The sequence below is a fragment of the Mauremys mutica genome, chromosome 2 (genome assembly GCF_020497125.1).
Source record: "Mauremys mutica isolate MM-2020 ecotype Southern chromosome 2, ASM2049712v1, whole genome shotgun sequence".
NCBI classification, from domain to species: Eukaryota; Metazoa; Chordata; order Testudines; family Geoemydidae; genus Mauremys; species Mauremys mutica.
The window spans coordinates 158420095-158443807 of NC_059073.1; the positions used below are offsets into that span (position 1 = coordinate 158420095).

Genomic DNA, 23713 nt, shown 5'->3' on the forward strand with positions numbered 1-23713 from the left:
TGTCCCAGATCAGACAATTACGACCTGATTGTCAGGGGAGCTGAGCAGCCCCATGGCCCATTGACAGCTCTGGGAACTGCAAGTGCTCAGCACCTCTGGAAATCAGCCCATTCCTTGCATCCATCTCCAGAGATGGTCCCCTAGGGAATGCAAAGATGTTCCACTCAACAAGCCAGGTTCTTTCCCTTAGGGCTTGAGGGCAATCCAGCCTGGGACAGCAGCTCTCTTGTAGAGACTCGCCCTGTAGCCTTGTGTCTCAGCTCTCTATTGCCTGTAGCTGTTTCCTCATCATTCTCTTCCCCCTCCTGCCTGTGAGCCCAGGACCAACTGGTGAGATCTGTTTTTTTGAGAAGCCTCATGCTGGTGGGTGAAGCTGTCACCCAAGAGAGCAGGATTCCCTTGGTGAGCTAGGGCACATGCTCCGTGTTGTCCCCGCTGCTGGTGAGCGAGCACACTGGGGTCCTGGGAGGGGTCCCTCAGTCAGATGCACATGCCAGAGTATCTGGCGCTGAAGGCCCTGTGCTGTGTTTGCGACCGGCTGCCCAGGGCTCTACATTGTGCACTGCAAACCCAGTGCTGATGCCAGAGTCTTCTGGTGCAATTCCAGCCCAAGGAATTAAATGACACTATTTTCCATTAGCAGATTCATGCTGCTTACACCCGGGACGATTCCCCATCCCACTTCTGAGGGATCTACCCAGCACCCAGAAGTGCCCTGGGGATTAAGTCCGGGACATGATCCTGAGGACTTAACAGGCGCAGCCCTCCCTAGGTTTGAAGGAAAATATTTGACCTCGTAACGATGCTGGTTCTGATGGGACCCAACTGAGTGCCAATTCAGGACAAATTGCTTAAAGCAGGGCAGTTACAGCCCAGGGCTGGGGTTTCTATGCACACCAAAGCAAACCAAACCAGCCAAACAGAGAAGACTTTGGTTTTACTCCACTGGCTAACCACAAGTCACATAAGCAATTCCCTTAGACACTCCAGTTTCCCAGTATCACCACCAGTGCCACTCATTATGGGGACAAATGGTTATGAGAACCAATGCCTCAGTAAAAGAAAAAAGGTTCTCCCGATCCCAAAGGACCAAGACCCAGACCCAGGTCAATATACAATCAGATCTTACCCACAAATCACGCTGTTGCCAATCCTTTAGAGTCTAAAATCTAAAGGTTTATTCATAAAAGGAAAAAGATACAGATGAGAGCTAGAATTGGTTAAATGGAATCAATGACATACAGTGATGGCAAAGTTCTTGGTTTAGTCTTGCAGCAGTGACAGAATAAAGTGCAGGTTCAAATCAAGACTCTGGAGTACATCCCCAGCTGGGATGGGTCATCAGTCCTTTGTGTAGAGCTTCCATTGGTAGCAAAGTCCCTCCAGAGGTAAGAAGCAGGATTGAAGACAAGATGGAGGAGAGGCACCAGCCTTTTATAGTCTTTTCCAGGTATAAGAACACCTCTTTGTTCTTACTGTGGAAAATTACAGCAAAATGGAGTTTGGAGTCACATGGGCAAGTCCCTGCATACTTTGCTGAGTCACAAGGTGTATCTGCCTTCTCTCAAAGGGTCAATTGTATAGCTGATGGTCCTTAATGGACCATGAAGCAGGCTAGGCAAAGCTGACACCAACTTGTCTGGGGTGTCACCCAGAAGCATAGCAGAAGTTTGAAATACAGACAGTACAGAGTCAATATTCATAATTTCAACTACAAAAATGATACACATATACAGATAGCATAATCATAACCAGCAAACCATAACCTTGTCTTAGACACCCTATTTGACCCACTTTATATAAGATTTGGTGCCACTACAGGACTTTGGTTGCAACAATGATCTATACGGTCCCAGTTCATGTCAATAACGTCACACCTCAGCTGTTAAGGACTCTAATGCTCCCTGTCACAAAATTGCCTCTGCCCAGATCCCCCTTCCCTGCTCCGTGGCAGATGCTGAAGTTTCCAGATGTGCCATCAGGAATGGCAAAACAGGAACTCTCTTGTGAATGTCCCCTGCATTCTGGCCATGGGGCCACTCCCAGGCCATCTTCCCAGCTCCGGGCCCCAGTGCACTGCACGCTGGGGCTGAGGGTTGGTGGGGGCGTCAAACAGCATTTGGAGATTCCACGTCTTGCTAAGTAACCCAGCTCCCCAAATTCTTTTGCCTTTGACTCTCTGCTTTGTGCTGCAGGAGATGCTCAGAGGCAAAGACCGGGCCCGGCTGCAGAACCCCATCACCAGCATGCCCTGCTGGCCATCTCATACTTACGGTACGTCCCTGAGGCCTGACTCACCTGCGGAGCCCAGCAGCTGGGGAGGAGCAGATGGAGGGAGAGGAAATGGGGGAGGGAGGAGCTGCAAGAAGAACTGGAGGATGCTCCTCCCCGGTGGATCACTAACGGGCCATATCCTCCTTGGCCTCCAGGTCACTTTATCCAGACCCCCATCTCTGCATATTGCCTGGTAAGAGGGAATCCCTCCCATCAGCATGAAGTTCTGTGAATGGGTGCAGCCACGGAGCAGGGCCCAGGATCATCCCCAGAGAGCAGATTCCCCCAGCAGAGCCCATGCCGGGCCCTGGGGGCATAGGCATCTCCAGACCGAACCATTCCCTAGGCGGTGGCTCTGCTGGAAATGCCCCCTGGAGCTCTGCTGCTTAGGGAGGGAGCTGTCCCTCGTGCCAGCAAACCCAACCTTGCTCATGCCGGGACCTGTCTCTGTTCTAATGGCCTTGTCTGCTCCTTTCCTTTCAATCAGGAAATTTGAGCCTCGCCTCTCTAAGGAACAGGAGGCTGAGACCATCAGCACGTGTATCACCAGCGCCATGATTCAGCGCCCAGCCCCGGTGAAGCTGAGGGGGACTGAGGCGGCAGAAAGCTCCGCTATCCGTACAGAGCTTAGTGAGGCATGGACAAAGCTGCAGCTTCCACCTGCCTCCTTGGCTGGGGAACTCAGCCACCCCCCTGCTGAGTAGCTGGACCCTGGCCCGATGCAGAGAGCTGCGTGTCCAGCCGAATCCAGCCCCTCGGTTTATTTTCCAAAGGGCTGGTGACAAGTGGCTACTCAGTTAACTCTGCAGTGGGGTTGGCAGGGAGGACAGCTGTAGAGGTGGGTGTCTGTGAGACTGTACAGAATTACCCTGGCTTCTTGGCACAGAGAGCTGGAACCTACCCCAAGTTTACACCAGCTGAGGATCTGGCCCAGAGCGTTAAATAGCATTTGGTGCAGAGGGAGGAAAGCATGGATTCGGGACAGCCACACGGCCAGGCCACAACTCGCCCTGCCACAGAAACAGAGATTGGCTGGAGCGGGGATGAACAGCTCAGCCCTTGGCGAGCCCAGCGGGGTGTTGGGGGGCAGCTGGGGCCCCTCCAGATGGGGAGGGAGGAGGCATTCCCTCCAGAGCCCTGCTCAGTACATGTGTTGGGGAGCACAGGTGGGAGGAAGGATTCTTTGGGGAAGGGCAGCCCAAGGTCCAGGTGAGACCCATGTCTAATTGCAGGGGGATCAGTATCACCTGGGTAAAGGGACCCCGAATACCAACAGCACCTGGCTCCAGATGGGGGATCCACTTGTCCCTCTGCCTCGTGTATGCCAGCTCCCCTGCTATTTACTTCCCTGCTTCTCTCTGCTCCAGTCTCTGCAACAGCTGCCCTGGGAGGGCCTGGATCTTGTGCTGCAGACATTCCTGGTATGATAGGGAGGGGCTCATTCGCACAGGCCATGTGGGGCCAGGCTGATTGTTCACATTCTATCTGAACCACTAGAGGGAAGGCTCCAGTTGATCCCGAGGGGGCTGAGCAGGCCTCCCAGTTGCTGTGAACTAGCCAGTTCCCATGGGGCATACACCCGACCCTGGGATCCAGCAAGACAATCCTAGTCCTACTCCAGGGCAGAGCAGGGCTACATGGCCGGGCTGCTGACATGCCACAGGACTTTGATGATCAGGAGGCCACCAGATACTGGGCATCTACAAACGGAAGCTCTACACACAGGACTGATGACCCATCCCAGCTGGGGATGTACTGGGCATCTCAGGCTCTCTACTGGCTCTTCACGCCTTGCAAAGTTAAGATGATGCGGAAGCAGTCACCACTTCTCAGCCCACACAGCCCCGGCCGTTACCTAGCAAGCAGGGCTACAGAGAGAACATGGCGCCTTCATCCCATCCCTGACCAGAGGGACACAGAGCAGAAGTGGGTTGTTACCTACCAGGCTGACCTGGCATGTGCCCTTCACGAGGGGCCTGGGCCCATCTGGGACCTCTCCTGATCCCACCCCAGCCCCAACACACCTTCTACAGCAGAGTGATAGGTGGGCAGTTGGCCCAGGAGCCAGCTGAGAGCTCACCCTAGCTGGGCAGTCTCAGCTGAGCCAGACTCTTTGGCACCTCTGACCTGGATCGATGGGGAGAGGAAAGAATCCGGCCCCGAGAGCTCTGCCTGAGCGCTGCTGGTTTCTTGTGCCTCCATCATGCACACCAAGACGGGGTGGTGGTGACCGTGCTGAGCAAGACGCAGAAGGATGCCGGCTGCAGAAAGCCCTGCCCGTGTTGCTATGGTGAGTAAAGAAGACTGTGGCTGGAGAGACAGACACACCCATGGGAAAGGGGGGTGTCCGTCCCTCGATGGGGAGCCTGCAGATGGAAATTCCTGGGTATGGGCTCCAATGCCCACTCACATAGCCCTGGGCACAGGATGCCAGTGCCTCTGTCCCCGTTCCCCGAAGAGCAAACCCACCTCCCCGGGCCGGGGCTCACTGCTCACACTCGGCCTGTGACTTTCCCTGCAGCTCATCGCGAAACACCTGCGGTCGCGTGACCTCACGCCCTTCAGCTTCACCCTGCTGCTGGGCCTGCTGGAGAAGGGGGAGTGTGCTGACCAGCTGGCGGGCGTCACGGAGGCGGTGCTGAGAGAGAAAGAATCAGAGGTACAGGACCAAGGAATGGCTGAGCATTGGACATCTTGGGCAGCTTCATCTTGCCCCATGCCTAGAATTCCTGGGGCACAAGGGAGGATGTGGGGGGGAGACGTCCCTTCTCACCATCATTGATCAATGGGACCCATCCAACCCCTGTCTGCAGGGCGGCTGCTGGGCATGGCCCTGTAATCATTTACAGGCTTTGATCCTAGGCATCTGGCTTGTCCGGCTCACTCCCTGGGAAATGTGCCCTGTCTCCAGATTGTGCCCTGTCTCCTACACTGAGTATGTCCCCGCAGGGGCACCCCCTCCCCACAGCTGGGAAATGCCCTCTCCTCCCCCAGAATCCAAGCCTGGTATCTTCCCCATCGCCGCACGCTTTTAGATGCCTCATCCCACCCCTAGAGGCTGGTCTTCTCTGATTCACCAGCCTGCCAGGTTCCCCAGGGCAAGCAGTGCCTCCCCTGCATCCTGCCCAGAGCCAACAAGCACAGAGCCCATTTTACAGCCTTCTCCAGCCCCCACCCCAGAGCCATGGCGTGGTCAGAACTGGAGCCTTGTTCCTCGTGAACCCCCCACTCCCTGCCCCATGGGGAAGGAGCTCCTGCTCTCCTTACCCACAACCCCCCACTCTGTGCCACCCCAGCTCAGGAGATCCAGCCCAGCACCTAGCCCTAGCCCCTCCCAAGGGTGGGCACCTCCTCACACACACCACCCCCACCCCTGAGTCTGGAGTCACTGCTTTCCCCTATGGGGGCTCTAACCCCAGCCCCTCTGGTTCCCATCAGGAGAAGGCAGCAACGGAAGGAGGGGGCCTCCCAAGCTGGGAGAAGTGAGTCTGGCCACCTCCGCCCGTCCCTTGCTGTGACACAGCGCCCCCTGGCAGTGCCCAGGCAGGAGGGTATGAACCCCATAGGACTGGCCAGTGCCTGAAAGGCCTTGAGGTCAGCCACCAGCAGGCTCAACCTGCTGCTTCTGGCCCGTCACCTCTTGCAGGGCATCATCCCCGGTGTGCACCAACTGGGCCCGTCCTCTGTGTTAATTCCTTCCCTGCCGTCCCTCTGTCCGTCACAGCCAGGCCAAGGCCATCTGGAGATTCCTAGGTGCAGACCCCACGCTGACCACGGAGGTACTGCACATCCTGCTGTGTGACAGCCCGGAGAAGGGCCAGGCTAACGCTAGACAGAGCCAGGACAGGAGCTGCCCCCAGCCAGCCCGGCTGCTCCCGGCGGTAAGTTCCCAGCGCTGGCATTCAGCCCTCTTTCCCGGCTGCATTCTGCCCACGGTCACGGGCTTCTGACTGTATCTTGTTCCCTTCCAGACCACACGCGGCCTGTGGGAGCTGGTCGGGGCCCTGGGGCAAGCGGACATGCTGGAGGGACTCGAGGACGACCTGTTCGCCTCTTGCTTCCTCGCCATCGCCTGCTCCCCGGCACGGCACCTCTCGGGAGCCCAGCAGGACCTGCCCAGTGACTCCAGTCCCCGTAGGTAACGTGTGGGGCAGATGGATTCCAGCACCCACGCAGTGTCTGTGCCAGCCCCGAGGAAGGGGAAGTTTCCTGCCTGGATCCTCGTTCTCCAGGGACCCTGGACGCCTTTGGGGGACTGAGGGTTCAGATCAGCCAGGCTTCTCGTGCTTAGGAGAGGGCAGAGCTGCCCCCGGATACTCCTGGAGCCAGAGAGCTCCTCAGAGTGGGCAGCTCATGGAGGTAGGGCTCAGAGCAGCAGGGTGTACAGGGGAGCACTGCATGTACTTTTCTCCTCAGGGTCAGTTTCCTGGGTGCGGGGGGGCAATTTTCACATCTTTGGAGGAGAGTGTAGGTCACATCTGCAGACACTTCCCCCCGCCACAGTTGGGGAGGGGAGAACCAAAGGCAGAAGTGGAGCAGCTTCTATTCTCACCCTGATCCCTTCAGTGCTGCAGCAAAGGAGTCCTGCCCCCCCACCCCACCCAGAGAGCAGGCATCCCCACATCACCATCTCCTGCCCCCTTCTCTTCCCAGCATGGCTGTGCAGGCCCTGGCGTGGGTGCTGCACCTCAGGGGCAGTCAGCCAGCTGTGGAGCTAATGGACCAGGAGCGAGGCTGGCAGCTGCTAGAGGAGGCCCAGCCCAAGGGGTTCCCTCTCCTTAGCAGGTGAGAACAGAGTCTGGAGGAGTCACGTTCTCGCTCTGGAGCTCAGTGGGGCAGAGATGGGAGGGGGTGTCCGGGACCATGCCGGATTCCGGCATGTGCAGGCTTGTCATGCACACGTCAGCACGAGCTCTTGTTCTCTGCCAGGGCCATGGTGATCCACCCAAATCAGGCCCTGAGGAGCATCCCGTGGCTCCTCCTTCCCGGCCTCCAGTCCAGCAAGGAGGGTGAACGCATGGCCTGCAGTGTCCTGTTGGCAGAGGTGAGCCTGGAGGACCGGGGGGAGGGTTAAAAAGGCCCAGAAGCTGATGGACCAGGAGGCCAATAGCTGCTCAGCCAATGAGAGATGGTCCTGGTGGTGTATTGCTTGTAAATTAATCCCTCCTCGTGGGGCTCTGTGGTGGGGTTTGGGAGCACCCCACTGGAACCAGAGGGAGCGCTCTGCCCTGCTCGTGTCACTTCTGTTAAGCTCAGCTGAAGCCAGCCTCTCGTGAACAGCAGTCGGTACGGACCTAAGTCACCTCCTGGCCCCTGACCAAACTCCCTTCCCCTTCCTTCAGCCAGGCTAGGACCCACTGGCCTCACCCAGCCCTCTCTGACAGCTCCTTTCGGTCCCTTTAGTTCCTCCGAAGCCCCCTGCTGATGGGGAATGAGCCCAAGGCCATGCGGAAGCAGGTTGTGAAGATCATGCTGCTGCGGACAGAGGACAGCAACATCCACATTCGAGGCAGAGCACTGCATGGCCTCAGGAACGCAGTAACCGAGTTCCCAGACAAAGTGGGTCTGAAGTGGCAGGTTATTAGGCAGAGAGGGCTGGGTGGGAAGCTCCTGGTTCTCCTTCTCCGCAGCCCATGGCTCCTGTGGAGCAGACTGGGCTGTAGGCTGAGTTGCCCGGACTGTGGTTCCACTCAGGCTGACAGAGCGTTGCTCACCAACCGGTGTCCAATCACTTCTCTGCAGGTCAGGAAGAAACGAGACCAGATCCTGGGGAGCTTTGTCTGCGCCGTGTGCGAATGCTGCGACCCATGCGCCATTCAGGATGCCATGGAAGGGCTCTGCTGGATGCTGCGGGACCCCAAGGCATCTCTGAAGGTGCACGTTGACGTCCCGCTGGCCCTGCAGGCGAGAACGTTCTTTGAGGAAATAAGTACCAAGCAGAGCAGGCCCCATGGCGCTATAGGGCTCCCCACAGGGGGAGATGCTCAGGACCTGTCCTCACGCAGAGGGGGCTCAGTGTCCGATGCAGGCATGTTCCTGGACTTGTGGGGCAGCTCAGCTCCTTTGAACTAGCTGACACCTCTCCGATCTCTGAGCAGCCACAGCCAAGGGCGAGGCTGGGGGTTGATCGGGGCCTCATTTGGTTCTAACTCTGCAGAACCCAGCCTGGCATATGCCAGAAAGTCGTGTTGCAGACCCAGCACTAACCATCTCTCCCAAGGATTGCTGCCAGCCCCCTGCAAGTGGCAGCTCCAAGAGCCCCTGCAGGCACGGAGCAGCTGACCATCACCCCGCCTTCAGCCCCAGCTATCCTTATGGGGATATGAAATTCTAGCTCTGAGCCTTCCTGCCTTCAACAGCTGATCATGCCCCAGAGGGCTGCACCAGAGCTGAGGAAACAGAGCCAGGTGCTGAGGAAACACATCCCAGGGCTGGTCTGTGTAGTCCAACCGCTCCCCCGCATCACGGGCATTAGTTCTGTCAGAGGCTGACCCTGCCAGCTGCTCACTAGGCAGACCCCAGCCAGGTGCTGAGCAGGCTATGCTAGGCCTGGGGCGTAAATGCCTGTAGAGGCTGCGGTCAGCCCAAGAAGGGTGGGCAGGGGTTGGCAGAGTCGCAGGCTGAACTGCAGGCCACAAGCAGACCCAGTGTCACTTCTCACAGCCCCAATCCACAGAGCAAGAGAGGAATAAGGCTGCTGCCTGCAGCCAGAATTTCCTTCACTCTGGCTGCAGTCCTGGGCTCTCCCAACGTGTGACCCTGGCTGTCAGAAAACTCCCCAGCTCCCTTTAACAAGCGTCTTTGCCCCCCCACCCCGCCGCAGTCACTGCTGAGGACAAACTGCGGGGGCCAGTTCTTGCTTAGGGAGTGGGAGTTTGAGCTCTTTACATTGGCTTTGTAGTGAAGCGAGCTCCTAAGCAGCAAGGCCACTAATAATAGCAAGAGCCAAGAGGTTATTTGAGCTAAACAAATTCTTTAAAAGAGGCAGGGTGGGGAGTAAAGAGAAGCCTAAATGACAGCAGGTAGCATGTAAGCAGGAAAGTAGAAGTGCTAAGATGGCTTGTGAAGAGCAAATAACTGAAGGGATATAGACAAACACTAAAAACCACTTTAAGGAGATCAGAAGTCTATGAAAGAACGGGTGGATTCAAGAGAGCAATTAAAGACGACAAGGAGATTGCTGAGAAGCTGAGATTTTTGTGTGTGCATCTTCTCCCTTTATCACAGAGGCTGTTGGAGAGAGATCTGTCCCAGACTCAAGAGAGCAATTAAAGACGACAAGGAGATTGCTGAGAAGCTGAGATTTTTGTGTGTGCATCTTCTCCCTTTATCACAGAGGCTGTTGGAGAGAGATCTGTCCCAGACTGGTTCTCTTCTAGTAATAGAGGTACCATCAGCGCTTGAGATAGCAGCCGAGGCGGTCACGGACCGAGCTGATGATTTACAAAGTAACCCCCACACCCACTTCTTCGAGCTGAACTTCATCCTGCTCTTAGTAGTATAAGAGCCCTACCATCAATTAAACCCTAACCCCACCCCTTAACCCCTTAAGCCCTGCCCCCATAGGACCGCCCCCCTGTCCTGCAGGGCTCACTCACCAGGGTCCTGCAGGCTTCACTCAGGAAGTGGGAATGCAGCCAGCTGGCTCCGCACGAGCGCACGCAGGGGCTGGTAGCTGAGGAAGGGTGCGCAGCGCAGCAATGCCACCCTGCACGCCTGCTGGAGAGGGCGAGAAGGGAGCTGGTGAGCCTTCCTGAGCGCCAACTCGCAGGCTCTGCGCGGCTTGGGGAGACTCCACTGTGCTGGAGCAGCAAGGAGCCACCTCTTTGCAGAATCTCCTCTGGCCTGACGGTTGTTCCCCAGGCCCCTACAACCCCCATCTCCAGCTTGGCTGGGTTGAGAGGAGCCAGGCCTGAGTGCTGGGGCCAGGGAGGGACACTCCTGGAGCAGGGAAGGGGCCATTCCCTGTGGGTCCCTGTTGGGCTGTTAACACCACTGCCCTGTGACCAACGTACTTGGCCTCCCCTCACTCCCAGGCACTATTGGGGGCTGCTACGTGGGGGAGCAGGGGAGGGGATTGCTGCAGGAGGCTGGTCGTTCCCAGACAGGAGCTAGCACACAAGTGAGGGCAGGGCAGCAGCAATGGAGAGCCAGCCGGCCCCAGCGACCTGCCTTCCCTGAGGCCCTGCTTGGGTCAGGTCACTTGCTAGAGGCCACAGACAGACCTGGGCCTGGCCACTAAACAGGGCAGGCTGTAAAATGGAGCCAAAGCTGTGGAGAGTCTGGCTGGGCAGGGAGGCTGGAGGTGCCTGTGGGGAATGGAGGAGGAGAAGGGAACCCCACAAATCTACCCCGCAGCCAGGGCTGGCTCCAGGCACCAGCTGAGCAAGCTGCTGCTTGGGGCGGCAGATCTGAAGGGGCAGCATTCCTGCAGGTTGTTTTTTTCCCCCTTCGCCGCTCCAGCTGCCCTGTAGGGGGCAGAAGCACGGAGGAGGGGAGCTCCCTGCTGGGAGCGGTGCCAGGTCTGTAGCAAGCCCGGCAGTTTTGGGGGGTTTTTTCTCCCTTCGCCACTCCGGCCGGTCCGCAGGTTTGTGTCCCCCGCACCCCTTCCCGCTCTGGCCGGCCTGTGGGTTTATTTTTGCTTGGGGCGGCAAAAAAGCCAGAGCCGGCCCTGCCCACAGCTACACTCTGAGGACTGGCAGAGCTCTCTGTGGGGTGGGGAAGGGCTGGACAAGTGAGGGGGGGGGTCCCTGTCCTGGGTGCCACAGGTCAGCACTGAGAAGATCTGGGGATTGGAGGGTGGAGTTTGCACCACCCTTGCCATGTTGTTATAATGCCCCCAGCACTCCTGCCCCTATGAGCCCTCAGCTGCACTCACCTGAGCCACCTGGGGGTCCCCGTCCTGTAGGTGGATGAGCAGCATCCCCATGCTCTCCTCCACCTCAGCCCTAAAGAGGGACGACTTCTTGCAAACAAATTTGCTGAGGTGGCCAAAGAGCTCCATGGAGGCCCGCCTCAGGCCGCTGTTCTCCTGCAGACAGGGGGCGCAGGGTGGTTAGGGGGGACAGGCTCAGGTCCTAACATGCTTTGGGAATCAGCCTGGCAGATGCAGAGCCTGGAGAGGTGTCAGCTAGTTCAAATGACAGGGCAATTCTCTGCAAACTCCCCTCCTTCCTGCTGGGCCCCAGGGCTGCCGAACAATTGTGGGCCCACGTCCCAAGAATGATTCTATCCCTGCCCCCCCGGGCAGAGGAGCTGAGCTGCCCCACAAGTCCAGGAACATGCCTGCATTGGACACTGAGCCCCCTCTGCGGGAGGGCAGGTCCTGAGCATCTCCCCTTATGGGGGGCCCTATATCGCCATGGGGCCTGCCCTGCTTGGTACTTACATCCTCAAAGAACGTTCTCGCCTGCAGGGCCAGCGGGACGGCGATGTGCGCCTTCAGAGACGCCTTGGGGTCCCGCAGCATCCAGCAGAGCCCTTCCATGGCATCCAGAATGGCACGGGGGTCGCAACATTCGCACACGGCGCAGACAAAGCTCCCCAGGATCTGGTCTTGCTTCTTCCTTACCTGCAGAGAAGGGGTTGGATGCCGCTCGGTGAGCAACGCTCTGTCAGCCTGAGTGGAACCACAGTCCAGGCAACTCAGCCTACAGCCCAGTCTGCTCCACAGGAGCCATGGGCAGCGGAGAAGGAGAACCAGGAGCTTCCCACCCAGCCCTCTCTGCCTAGTATCCTGCCATTCCAGACCCACCTTGTGCGGGAACTCGGTTACTGCGTTCCTGAGGCCGTGCAGCGCTCTGCCTCGAATGTGGATGTTGCTGTCCTGTCCACTGCAGCATGGCCTTCAAACCTGCTTCCGCATGGCCTCGGGCTCCTTCTCCATCAGCAGGGGGCTGCCAAGGAACTAAAGAGACCAAAAGGCGCTGTCAGAGAGGGCTGGGCGAGGCCAGTGGTTCCTAGCCTGGCCGGAGGAAGGGGAAGGGAGTATGATCAGGGGCCAGTGGGTGTCTTAGATCCATACCGACTGCTGTTCACGAGAGGCTGGCTTCAGCTGAGCTTAACAGAAGTGACACGAGCAGGGCAGAGCGCTCCCTCTGGTTCCAGCGAGGTGCTCCCAAACCCCACCACAGAGCCCCACGCAGAGGGACTAATTTACAAGCAATACACCACCAGCACCATCTCTCATTGGCTGACCAGCTATTGGCCTCCTGTTCCATCAGCTTCTGGGCCTTGTTAATGCTCCCCCCGATCTTCCAGGCTCACCTCTGCCAACAGGACAGTGCAGGCCATGCGTTCGCCCTCCTGGCTGGCCTGGAGGCTGGGAAGGAGGAGCCATGGGATGCTCCTCAGGGCCTGCTTTGGGTGGATCACCATGGCCCTGGGAGAGGACAAGAGCTCGTGCTGACGTGTGCATGACAACCCTGCACATGCCGGAATCCGGCCCGGTCCCGGCCACCCCCTCCCATCTCTGCCCCACTGAGCTCCAGAGCGAGAACGTGATTCATAGAATCATAGAATCTCAGGGTTGGAAGGGACCTCAGGAGGTCATCTAGTCCAACCCCCTGCTCAAAGCAGGATGAAACCCAACTAAATCATCCCAGCCAGGGCTTTGTCAAGCCTGACCTTAAAAACCTCTAAGGAAGGAGATTCCACTACCTCCCTAGGTAACCCATTCCAGTTCTTCACCACCCTACTAGTGAAAAAGTTTTTCCTAATATCCAACCTAAACCTCCCCCTCTGCAACTTGAGACCATTACTCCTTGTTCTGTCATCTTCTACCACTGAGAACAGTCTAGATCCATCCTCTTTGGAACCCCCTTTCAGGTAGTTGAAAGCAGCTATCAAATCCCCCCTCATTCTTCTCTTCTGCAGACTAAACAATCCCAGTTCCCTCAGCCTCTCCTCATAAGTCATGTGCTCCAGCTCCCTAATCATTTTTGTTGCCCTCCGCTGGACTCTCTCCAATTTATCCACATCCTGCTTCTGTCCTCACCTGCTAAGGAGAGTGAACCCCTTGGGCTGGGCCTCCTCTTGCAGCTGCCAGCCTCACTCCTGGTCCATGAGCTCCACAGCTGGCTGACTGCCCCTGAGGTGCAGCACCCGCGCCAGGGCCTGCACGGCCATGCTGGGAAGAGAAGGGGGCAGGAGATGGTGATGCGGGGATGCCTGCTCTCTGGACGGGGCGGGGGGGCAGGACTCACTTGCTGCAGCACTGAAGGGATCAGGGTGAGAATAGAAGCTGCCCCACTTCTGCCTATGGTTCCCCAGCTGGCAAATGTGGAGGTGGAGGTGGAGGTGGGGGGGGGGTGCAGTGTCTGCAGATGTGACCTACACTCTCATCCAAAGATGTGAAAATTCCCCCCCACACACCCAGGAAACTGACCCTGGGGAGAAAAGTACATGCAGTGCCCCCCTGAACGCCCTGCTGCTCTGAAACCTGCCCCCATGAGCTGCCCACACAGAGGAGCTCTCTGGCTCCAGGAGTATCCGGGGGCAGCTCTGCCCGCTCCTAAGCACAAGAAGCCTGGCTGATCTGAACCTTCAGTCCCTCGAAGGCGTCTGGGATCTCTGGACAACAAGGATCTAGGCAGGAAATATCCCCCTCCTCGGGGCTAGCACAGACACTGCCTGGGTGCTGGAATCCGTCAGCCCCACACGTTACCTACGGGGACTGGCGTCACTGGGCAGGTCCTGCTGGGCTCCCGAGAGGTGCCGTGCCGGGGAGCAGGCGATGGCGAGGAAGCAAGAGGCGAACAGGTCGTTCTCGAGTCCCTCCAGCGTGTCCGCTTGCCCCAGGGCCCCGACCAGCTCCCACAGGCTGCCTGTGGTCTGGAAGGGAATAAGATACAGTCTGAAGGCCGTGACCGTGTGCAGAATGCAGCCGGGAAAGAGGGCTGAATGCCAGCGCTGGGAACTTACCGCCGGGGGCAGCCGGGCTGGCTGGGGGCAGTTTCTGTCCTGGCTCTGTCTAGCGTTAGCCTGGCCCTTCTCCGGGCTGTCACACAGCAGGATGTGCAGTACCTCCCTGGTCAGCGTGGGGTCTGCACCTAGGAATCTCCAGATGGCCTTGGCCTGGCTGTGACGGACAGAGGGACGGCAGGGAAGGAATTAACACAGAGGAGGGGCCCAGTTGGTGCACACCAGGGATGATGCCCTGCGAGGGGTGACGAGCCAGAAGCAGCAGGTTGAGCCTGCTCGTGGCTGACCTCAAGGCCTTTCAGGCACTGGCCAGTCCTAAGAGGTTCATTCCCTCCTGCCTGGGCACTGCCAGGGGGCGCTGTGTCACAGCAAGGGACGGGCGGAGGTGGCCAGACTCACTTCTCCCAGCGGGGGGGGCCCCCTCCCTTCCTTGCTGCCTTCTCCTGATGGGAACCAGAGGGGCTGTGGTTAGAGCCCCCATAGGGGAAAGCAGTGACTCCAGGCTCAGGCCTGGTGTGTGTGAGGAGGTGCCCAATCTTGGGGTGGGGGACTAGGGCGAGGTGCTGGGCTGGATCTCCTGAGCTGGCGGGGGGCAAAGAGTGGGGGCTGTGGGCAAGGAGAGCAGGAGCTCCTTCCCCATGGGGCAGGTGATGGGGGGTTCAGGAGGAAGAAGGCTCCAGTTCTGACCACGCCATGCCTCTGGGGTGGGTGGGTTGGCGAAGGCTGTAAAATGGGCTCTGTGCTTGTTGGCTCTGGGCAGGATGCAGGGGAGGCACTGCTGGCCCAGGGGAACCTGGCAGGCTGGTGAATCAGAGAAGAGCAGCCTCTGGGGGTGGGATGAGGCATCTAAAAGGGCAGCGATGGGGAAGATACCAGGCTGGGATTCCAGGGGGGAGGGGGCATTTCCCAGCTGTGGGGAGGGGGTGCCCCTGCAATGCAGTTAGGCTGGCACCTCTCCTGCCTCTCCTGCCCTGGAGGGATGCCCTGACGGAAGCAGGTGGCCATGCTGACAGAGGGGGTGACTCTGCTCACATGGGGTTTCTCCTGCTCTGTGTTGTGATGGGGGGTCCCTGGAAGACTGTTCTGGCCTCCAGCCAGCCAAGCCATTGCACAGCCGAACCGGGAGGGGTTAGCACAGAACGAAGTCGGGGAGGGTGACAGCTCTGTTAGGAATAGCTCAGCTGGGGGAGCCCTGAGCCGGGGGTCCCAGAGCACACGGAGCCCTCCAAGGGACAGGGAGGCGAATGGTGACACATACGGGGCAGGGCTGTTCCCTGGGGGCCTGTATGCAAGGGGAGGGTCTGTGCTGCGTGTAACCATGGTGCTGTGGAGTGACCCCATTAAAGGGGGGGCTCGGAGGCTGGAGGGGGGTGTCTATCCTTTCCCTGGGACCGGCGCTCACCGCTTGTAAGGCCAGGGCATCTGCAGGAGGATGCTGACCGCGGCCTTGGTGTGCTCTCTGGCCAGCAGGTGCAGGATGCCTCTTTTCCCGTCACTCAGCCCGTCTCCCCCGGGGTGGGTTCAGTGTGGAGGAAAGAGCCGTGTGCAGATCTGAACCTGTGGAGGCAAAGCAGGGGCTGATACCCTATCCCCGCTGTGGGTGTCTGGCAGACAAGGGCCAGGAGGAGCTGGGCAGGCTCAGAAACAAGTCAGCGTTCACATGGCCCAGCGGAGGCCATGGATAAACGATCCTAGTGAGTGACTGAGCTGAGGGGGGTTTGCTACCTTGAAACCCCCAGCCCTGAGCCAGCTCTGTAGCACTAAGGGTCCCAATCCCACGGCCGAGTGACACCCCCATCCCCCTCTCCCCCCCCGGATATCCCGGCTGCACCTCCCCTTGTGACAGCATGCCTGGGCTGCTTCAGCACCAGAGTGGGATCTAAGCATCCGGGATGCATTTCCGTGCTCAACATCAATCCGTGTCCACTGGGCAAAGAGTCAGTGGACACGGGGGACCCAACTGCGGGCTCCGTTCCCCCAGCTGCAAGATGAGTCTAGAGACAGGGCACATTTCCTATGGAGTGAGCCAGGCAAGCCAGATGCCTGGGATCAAACCCTGCAAGTGATTACAGGGCCATGTCCAACGTCCGCCCTGCACACAGGTAATGGATGGGTCCCATTGATCAATGATGGTGAGAAGGGACGTCTCCCCTCCACATCCTCCCTTGTGCCCCAGGAATTCTAGCAATGGGGCAAGATGGAGCTACCCGAGATGTCCCATGCCCAGCCATTACTTGGCCCTGTACCTCTGATTCTTTCAGCACTGCCTCCATGACACCCGCCAGCTGGTCAGCACACTCCCCCTTCTCCAGCAAGCCCACCAACAGGGTGAAGCTGAAGGGCGTGAGGTCACGCGATGGCAGTTGCTTCGCAATGAGCTGCAGGGAAAGTCACAGGCCGAGTGTGAGCAGTGAGCCCAGGCCCGTGGATGTGGGTTTGCTCTTTGGGGAATGGGGACAGAGGCACTGGCCTGTGTCCAGGGCTATGTGAGTGGGCATTGGAGCCCATACCCAGGAATTTCCATCTGCCGGCTCCTCATCTAGGAAAGGATACAATAACCCCCGTTTCCCATGGGTGTGTCCGTCTCTCCAGCCACAGTCTCTTTTATTCACCATAGCAACGTGGGCAGGGCTCTCTCTGCAGCTGGCATCCTTCTGCATCTTGCTGAGCATGGTCGCCACCACCCCTGTCTTGGAGTGCACGGCGGCTGCACAAGAAACCAGCAGTGCTCAGGCAGAGCTCTCAGGGGCCTCCCCGTCGAGCCAGGTCAGAGGTGCCAAAGAGCCAGACTCCGGCCGCAGCTGGGAAAGCCCCACTAGGGTGAGCTCTCAGCTGGCTCCTGGGCCAACTGCCCACCCTGCTGTAGAAGGTGTGTTGCGGCTGGGGTGGGATCAGGGGAGGTCCCAGATGGTCCCAGGCACCTGGTGAAGGGCAGATACCAGGTCAGCCTGGGAGGTATCAGCCCACTTCTGCTCCATGTCCGTCTGGTCAGGGCTGTGATGAAGGCGCCACGTTCTCTCTGCAGCCCTGCTCGCTAGGTAACGGCCAGGGCTGTGAGGGCTGAGAAGTGGTGACTGCTTCTGCTCCATCTTACCTTTGCAAGGCGTGAAGAGCCAGTAGAGAGCCTGAGATGCCCAGTATCTGGTGGTCTCCTGAACATCAAAGGCCTGGCTTGTCAGCAGCCCGGCCATGTAGCCCTGCTCTGCCATGGGTTTCAGGTCCTAATGGGCCACCAAACAGAAAATCAGGGCATGGGTTGGGGTGAGCCCAGCTCTGTCTGTATCACCCCCGCCCCCACCCCGTGAGTGCTCTGGGGGACAGCAGGGTCTGTGCTGCTCACCTCGGTGATGGCTCTGAGGCGATAAAACATGAAGAGTCAGGCCCTGGCTCTCACAGCTCGGCTCCTCTCCTGGGCCCGGGGAGAGCAGATCCACAGCTGCAAGGGCTGGGGAGCAGGGAGAAAGCCGTGTGAGCGGCAGCAATGCCAGGGTGACTCCCAGAACCTGCTTCCCGCCCCAGCAGGGAGAGGACATGGAGCATTTAACCTCCTCTCCTCTGCTTTCAGACACTGGAACTCAGCACTCCTCTCCTGTCTGGGGGGCGTTGGGACAGGTCTGAGGGTCTTAGGCTCAGTGCTTTGAGGATTCTCCCCATTGATCCTGTGGGGTCTCGGGGCTGTTTCCTTCAGGGCACAGGGGCACCAGCCCAAATTTAGGATGCCAAAGTGACACGCCCTGGAGTAGGACTAGAATTGTCTTGCTGGCCACTAGGCAGAGCTGCTGGTGCTAGAGGAGCGGTGGCCAATCTCCTGCCCTGGCCAGGCTGGGGGCCAGGCAGGGGGATGGCTCCTCCTGGGCCCTGACACTGCGCCAGGTTTTCAGAATGTATCAGTTCAGTTCACTAACTACATATGGTATTTCCTTTCTTTAAGAAATAAGGTAGTTTTAAGTGCAAAACATTTTTGATGAATGTTTTTCTTATGCTTCTCTTTCTGGTTCGGCAACAGCATTGCTGTGTAACCACCTCTTGCTCTTTACCCCTGTTTCACCACCTCTGTTCGGGATAGAGACACTTATCTAACTCTTAGCAGTAGTGTGATTTGAGTCGGTCATAAGCGTTAGACATCTTTGAGCTCCAAAGGACAATGGGTGATTTATCAAGAATCCCTGGTGATTTCCCGCTTCTCCCCCATCCAGAGCCAATATCATGTTTGGGTCTGGAAATTCTCAGCACCCCTCAATTGTCTACTGCTATCAATTGTTCCTTAGATTTAGAGCCTTGGATGCTAGCAGGACTGGAATTTGTTACTGGGTTCCTGGCTGTTCCAAGTCAATGAGGGTCTCAGTCTGGCCTCCAAAGTTCAGAATCCCAGAAGTAAACATCCGGGTGGATTGAGTTACACCATTGATTTTAATCATGTTTTGCATATGTGTTTTTTAGTTATTTTCCTAATGATAGGTTGATTCTCATTGGTTGAGAATCATTAAAAAATGTTGATTTGCAACTAAATATAGTATTTACACTAAATTTGGTGATTTTTCTTTTGCTAACCATGACAGTAAAGTATATCTATGTACATTTAATTAAGCAGTTATATGGCTTAATTTACATTTCTTGTATCTAATGTTTACATTTTTATTATGTTGCAAAATGGCAAATGATGCATTTATTTCCTAGACGACGATAGATTTTTTTTACTTGTGATTTGTCTACGCGCTGTTTCGATGGAAATTCAAATGCACTTAAAAATGCACAAAAACAGCATTTTCAATTTGTTTCTTAACTGAATAAATCTACCTTCAGTTTGCTGGATTTACTGAAACATATTTCATTTAAAACTAACTGATTTAAGGATGTATCTGCAGTTAGTGAAATGAACTGGTTGTATCTGGTCATCGTGTCTGTCAGATTTTAGAACTAATAGATCTGATCCTTTCATGTCCTTCTTTTTCCACTCCCAGTCAGTTTCTGAAATTTGAATGAAATTGTTATTTAACTCAACTAGCTGAATCAACTGAAATGAAGAAAATAGTCTTTCTGTGCCTGCAGAAGAGGCTGCTGCTGTCAAAAGCTGGTTTACCATTTCAGCAAACTCTGGTGCCAGCCAAAGACGACCATGAGTTCAGTGGTTTGATTTCCATTAAAACTTGGCAGCAAACATGGACTTCTTAATATTTATTATTTAATTTAAATGACTTTACTAAGCTATTGCAAGTTTAGGCATTGACATGGGTTGTCATAATTTCAAATTGAATCTCCAATAGGTTTGTTTTTCAAAAAATAAACCTGTTTTTAAATTAAACAAAAATAATCCAATTTAATTTTTAAAAAATCCCTTTTTGGGCTTCTTGGTTTTGAAACAACCATTGATTTTTATTCACCTTGATTTTAGGAGATATACTACATTCATGAGAATCATAAACTGCTCATATTCCATTAAAGTAGAGAAGGCAGCAAAATTCATCATATCAATTTCTTATGAATTATTTACTCAGTCGTAAAAGAGACTAACTAGAGGGTTGGACACTTGTTTGTTTATGTAGGCCCAGTTTCTACCTATGAACCAGTAGCAATTGCACTGAATAATGCCGCAAAACCTAAATTTTATTGTCAAATCATCTAAGTCATTTCTCTTCTGCTCTTCTTGTTTTATAAGTTTCAGATCAACAAAATCTTCGCCTTGACAGTCACTGCCCATGTGACGCTGCAGGCAGAGTAGCCTGAGCAGTAACATTGTGACATCAGAGGTAATTCAGCCACTCATCACACACTCACTCCAACAACCGTGAACTTAAATGCTAACTCTATGGCCTGCCTTGGTCATCTCTCTTATTGAAACCTGCAGGATCATTTGTGGGGTTGAATTATGCAAATCACCTGCACAGAATTAGCATTGACTGGCTGAGTTAACTCTGATGTCACAATGTGCCTCTACCTGCAGCACCAAGTAAATTGGCAGTGTGGAAATCAAGCTTTCCTGCTGGTGGGAGTGGTTTCCATTTGCCACTAAAATCAACAAGGTTCTTTCCACCGATGCCTAGAAATTCCCTGCAGTTTTGGAATCAATTGGACGTAGTCTTCAAAAATTATTGCATTACAGACAGACAAAGAAAAGCCATTGAATTGAGCGTTAGCCCTCACTGCACTCAGCCAACAATGACTTGAGTCTCATCCCTTTTAACTCAGTAATAACCTCCAGCTCACCCAATCAGTATGGAGACGCTCAGGGACTGGAGGCTGAGTATTCTCAAGAGATGGCCAAAAGACAACACTAGTCACAACAGGAGATCATTCAGATCATTCTGTCAGTGCACTATTCCAGCCCCACCTCTTTATGACGGCTTCCTAAAATGACAGCTGGACAATAGCCCCACCCTCCTCAGGAAGAAGAGCAGCAGAGAGAAATGGAACAAGAGCAGAGAAAAGAAAAGACAAGAGGAAGGGAGGAAAAGAGAAGCAAAAATGGACAAATTCCAAATGCCTCAGTGAGTCATAGATTTCAAGGCCAGAAGATCCACTCTGACCATCTAGTCTGTGTAACGTGGGCCATAGAACTCCCCTCCAAATAATTCCTGTTTGAATTAGAGCACATCTTTTAGAAAAACAGCCAATTATGATTTTAAAAAAGCTAGTTGTGGAGGATCCATTACAACCCTGAGTTAATTGCTCCAAACCCAGACTGTTCAAAATGTTCGCCTTATTCCAGTCTGAATTTGTCTAGCTTCAATTCACAGCCATTGGATCTTGTTATATCTTTGTCTGCTCAAGTGATGAGCCCATTAGCAAATATTTGTTCCCTTCTGCTCATCTGTTACCCTTCTCTTTGTTAAGCTAAATAGATTGAGCTCCTTGAACCTATCTTTATAAGGCATGTTTTCTAATCCTTTAATCATTCTTGTGGCTCTTCTCTCAACCCTCTCAAATTTATCAGCATCTGTCTCAAATTGTGGACACCAGAACTGGACACAATATTTCAGTAGTGGTCACATCAGTGCCCAGTACAGAGATATAGAACTTCTCTACTTTTACCTGTGATTCTGCTAGGTATGGGTCCAAAGATCACATTTGCCCTTTTGGCCAAAGTGTCTCAGTGGGAGCTCATAGTCAGCTGATTACCTGCCATGACCCCGAGTCTTTTTCAGGGTCACTATTTCCCAGGATAGAATTCCCCTCTTGTACACATAGCCTATATTTTGTTTCCTAAAGGGAAACTTTACATTTGGACATACTAAAATGTATGTTATTTGCTTGTGCTCAGGTAACTAAGCAATCCAGATGGCTCTGTATGAGTGACATGTCCTCTTCATTATTTACCACTCCCCCAAGCTTTCTGTCATTGGCAGATTTTACAGTGATGATTGTATATTTGCTTCCAAGTCACAGATCAAAATGTTAGTGTACATCCAAGAACCGATCCCTGCAGGACCCTACTAGAAATACACCCACTCGTTAATGATTCCTTATTTACAATTATGTTTTGAGACCTAGTAGGTAGCCAGTTACTAAGGGGCGGAGTGCCAGGTGGGACATTTTTCTGCCAACTTACCTTGTGTTTTACGAGCCTAGAGCTCGGCTGGCAACATATGGATCAAACTGGTTCCAACCCTCACTGAGAATCTTACCTTTTACACAGGGAATGTCTGCTTTCTCCAAAATCAACACAGAAAGGAGAACACTCCCAAAGAATCTCCTCCTTAGCACTCAGGTGTGTGACCACAAATCCTCTCTTAGTCCTCTAGGAGAGACTGTGAGAAGCAGGCTTACTGCAGCAAGGCTACAGAGGTCTCCAAGGTTCCCCCTACCCTGCATCCTTGTCCTGCCTGGCTGAGGTTAAGGGTGCTGTGTGAGGTCACAGCCTCCTCACCACCTTTGCCCAATAGGCTAAGTTCCTACCAAAGGCCCTTGTGAAGTCACTGCACCACCCACCTCTGCCTTGCAGGGCTGATGTCTGGCCTGGGTCAGCCTGGTAGTATGTTTGAGCTGCTCTCCCGATCACCCCACATGCTCATTATTGATTCTGGGGGGAGCAAGCAGGTTACCCAGAGTCTGTTCCTCACTCCACACTGAGTTTTTTCATAGATTGTGAGGCCATTAGATCTCCTAATTAGGCCTCTATTTCACAAACCACGAAATTTCACACCCTTACCCCCATATTAAGCCCAATAGCTTGTGTTTCACTAAAACACACCTTCCAGAAAGATATCCAGGTGTGATGTGAGGGCATCTCACTGCTCTGCTTGTGTCCTTAAGTTTTTAGAGAAAAATGTGAGTAGTTGAGAAAAAGTTTTGTAGAAAACCTTAGTTGATTTCTAAAATATTGAAATGGCAAACTGTTTTGGAGGGCATATTTGCCAAGTAGTTTAACTGAATGCAAAGTATCTGATGTGGTTTTCTAATATCATTGCTACGTGTAATAAAATGCATGAGAAAGTAACAGATTTTTTAGACAAGGGAAATGCGGTGGATCTAATATATCTGGATTTCAGTAAGGCGTTTGATACGGTACCGCATGAGGAATTACTGGTTAAATTGGAAAAGATGGGGATTGAAATGAAAATCCAGAGGTGGATAAGGAGCTGGTTAAAGGGGAGACTGCAGAGGGTAGTATTGAAGGGGGAACTGTCAGGTTGGAGGGGGGTTACTAGTGGAGTTCCTCAAGGTTCGGTTTTGGGTCCGATTTTATTCAATCTATTTATTGCTGACCTGGGAACCAAGAGTAGGAGTGGGCTGATAAAGTTTGCGGACGACACCAAGTTGGGAGGTATTGCCAATTCGGAAAAGGATCGGGATATCCTCCAGGGAGATTTGGATGACCTTGTAAACTGGAGTATTAGTAACAGGATGAAATTCAATAGTGAGAAGTGTAAGGTTATGCATTTAGGGATGACTAACAAGAATTTTAGTTATAAGCTAGGTACGCACCAGTTGCAAGTAACGGAGGAGGAGAAGGACCTAGGAGTCCTGGTTGATCGTAGGATGACTATGAGCAGGCAATGTGATGTGGCCGTTAAGAAAGCAAATGCGGTCTTGGGATGCATTAGGCGAGGTATTTCTAGTAGGGATAAGGAGGTGCTAGTCCCGTTATATAAGACGTTGGTGAGACCTCATCTGGAGTATTGTGTGCAGTTTTGGTCTCCCATGTTTAAGAAGGATGAATTCAAACTGGAACAGGTACAAAGAAGGGCCACTAGAATGGTCCGAGGAATGGAAGGCCTGTCGTATGAAAGGAGACTTGAGGAGCTTGGTTTGTTTTCCCTAACCAAAAGAAGGATAAGAGGAGATATGATTGCACTCTTTAAATATATCAGAGGGATAAATACCAGGGAAGGAGAGGAATTATTTCAGCTCAGTGCTAATGTGGACACGAGGACAAACGGATATAAATTGTCAGTTAGGAAATTTAGGCTTGAAATTAGACGAAGGTTTCTAACTATCAGGGGAGTGCAATACTGGAACAGCCTACCGAGGGAAACAGTGGGGGCGAAGGACCTCCATGACTTCAAGACTAAGCTAGATA

The 23713-nt window shown here is 54.3% G+C and overlaps 2 protein-coding genes and 1 long non-coding RNA gene across 6 annotated transcripts in view; all 3 read right to left on the bottom strand.

The window, feature by feature from the left end:
- Window positions 1–15726, bottom strand: part of LOC123364116 (maestro heat-like repeat family member 5) — a 72214-nt gene extending 56488 nt beyond the window's left edge. Inside the window, exons 1-4 of one of the 2 annotated variants that reach the window (XM_045005939.1) lie at window positions 15599–15726; window positions 14197–14353; window positions 13940–14106; window positions 13271–13402 (exon numbers count right to left, since the gene is read on the bottom strand). In XM_045005939.1, coding sequence (XP_044861874.1) covers window positions 13324–13402; window positions 13940–14106; window positions 14197–14353; window positions 15599–15618 — 423 coding nt within the window. In that variant the 5' untranslated portion in view covers window positions 15619–15726 and the 3' untranslated portion in view covers window positions 13271–13323. The other variant, XM_045005937.1, reaches the window with a different exon arrangement.
- The window catches only part of LOC123364118, a 110209-nt gene that overhangs the window by 85240 nt on the left and 1256 nt on the right, over window positions 1–23713 (bottom strand). For 2 of the 3 annotated variants that reach the window (XR_006577002.1, XR_006577001.1), the window contains exons 2-3: window positions 17537–17641; window positions 17271–17417 (exon numbers count right to left, since the gene is read on the bottom strand). The exons of the other annotated variant lie outside the window; for it this stretch is intronic. The gene's annotated coding sequence lies outside the window, so the exon portion shown is untranslated. Of the gene's footprint in view, window positions 1–17270; window positions 17418–17536; window positions 17642–23713 lie in introns of those variants that run through there. 3 annotated transcript variants of the gene reach the window in all.
- Window positions 1832–5478, bottom strand: LOC123364120. Its single transcript, XR_006577005.1, has 3 exons — window positions 4744–5478; window positions 4355–4559; window positions 1832–2464 (listed from the first exon to the last, which is right to left on the bottom strand). It is a non-coding gene; the product is annotated as an uncharacterized LOC123364120 (long non-coding RNA).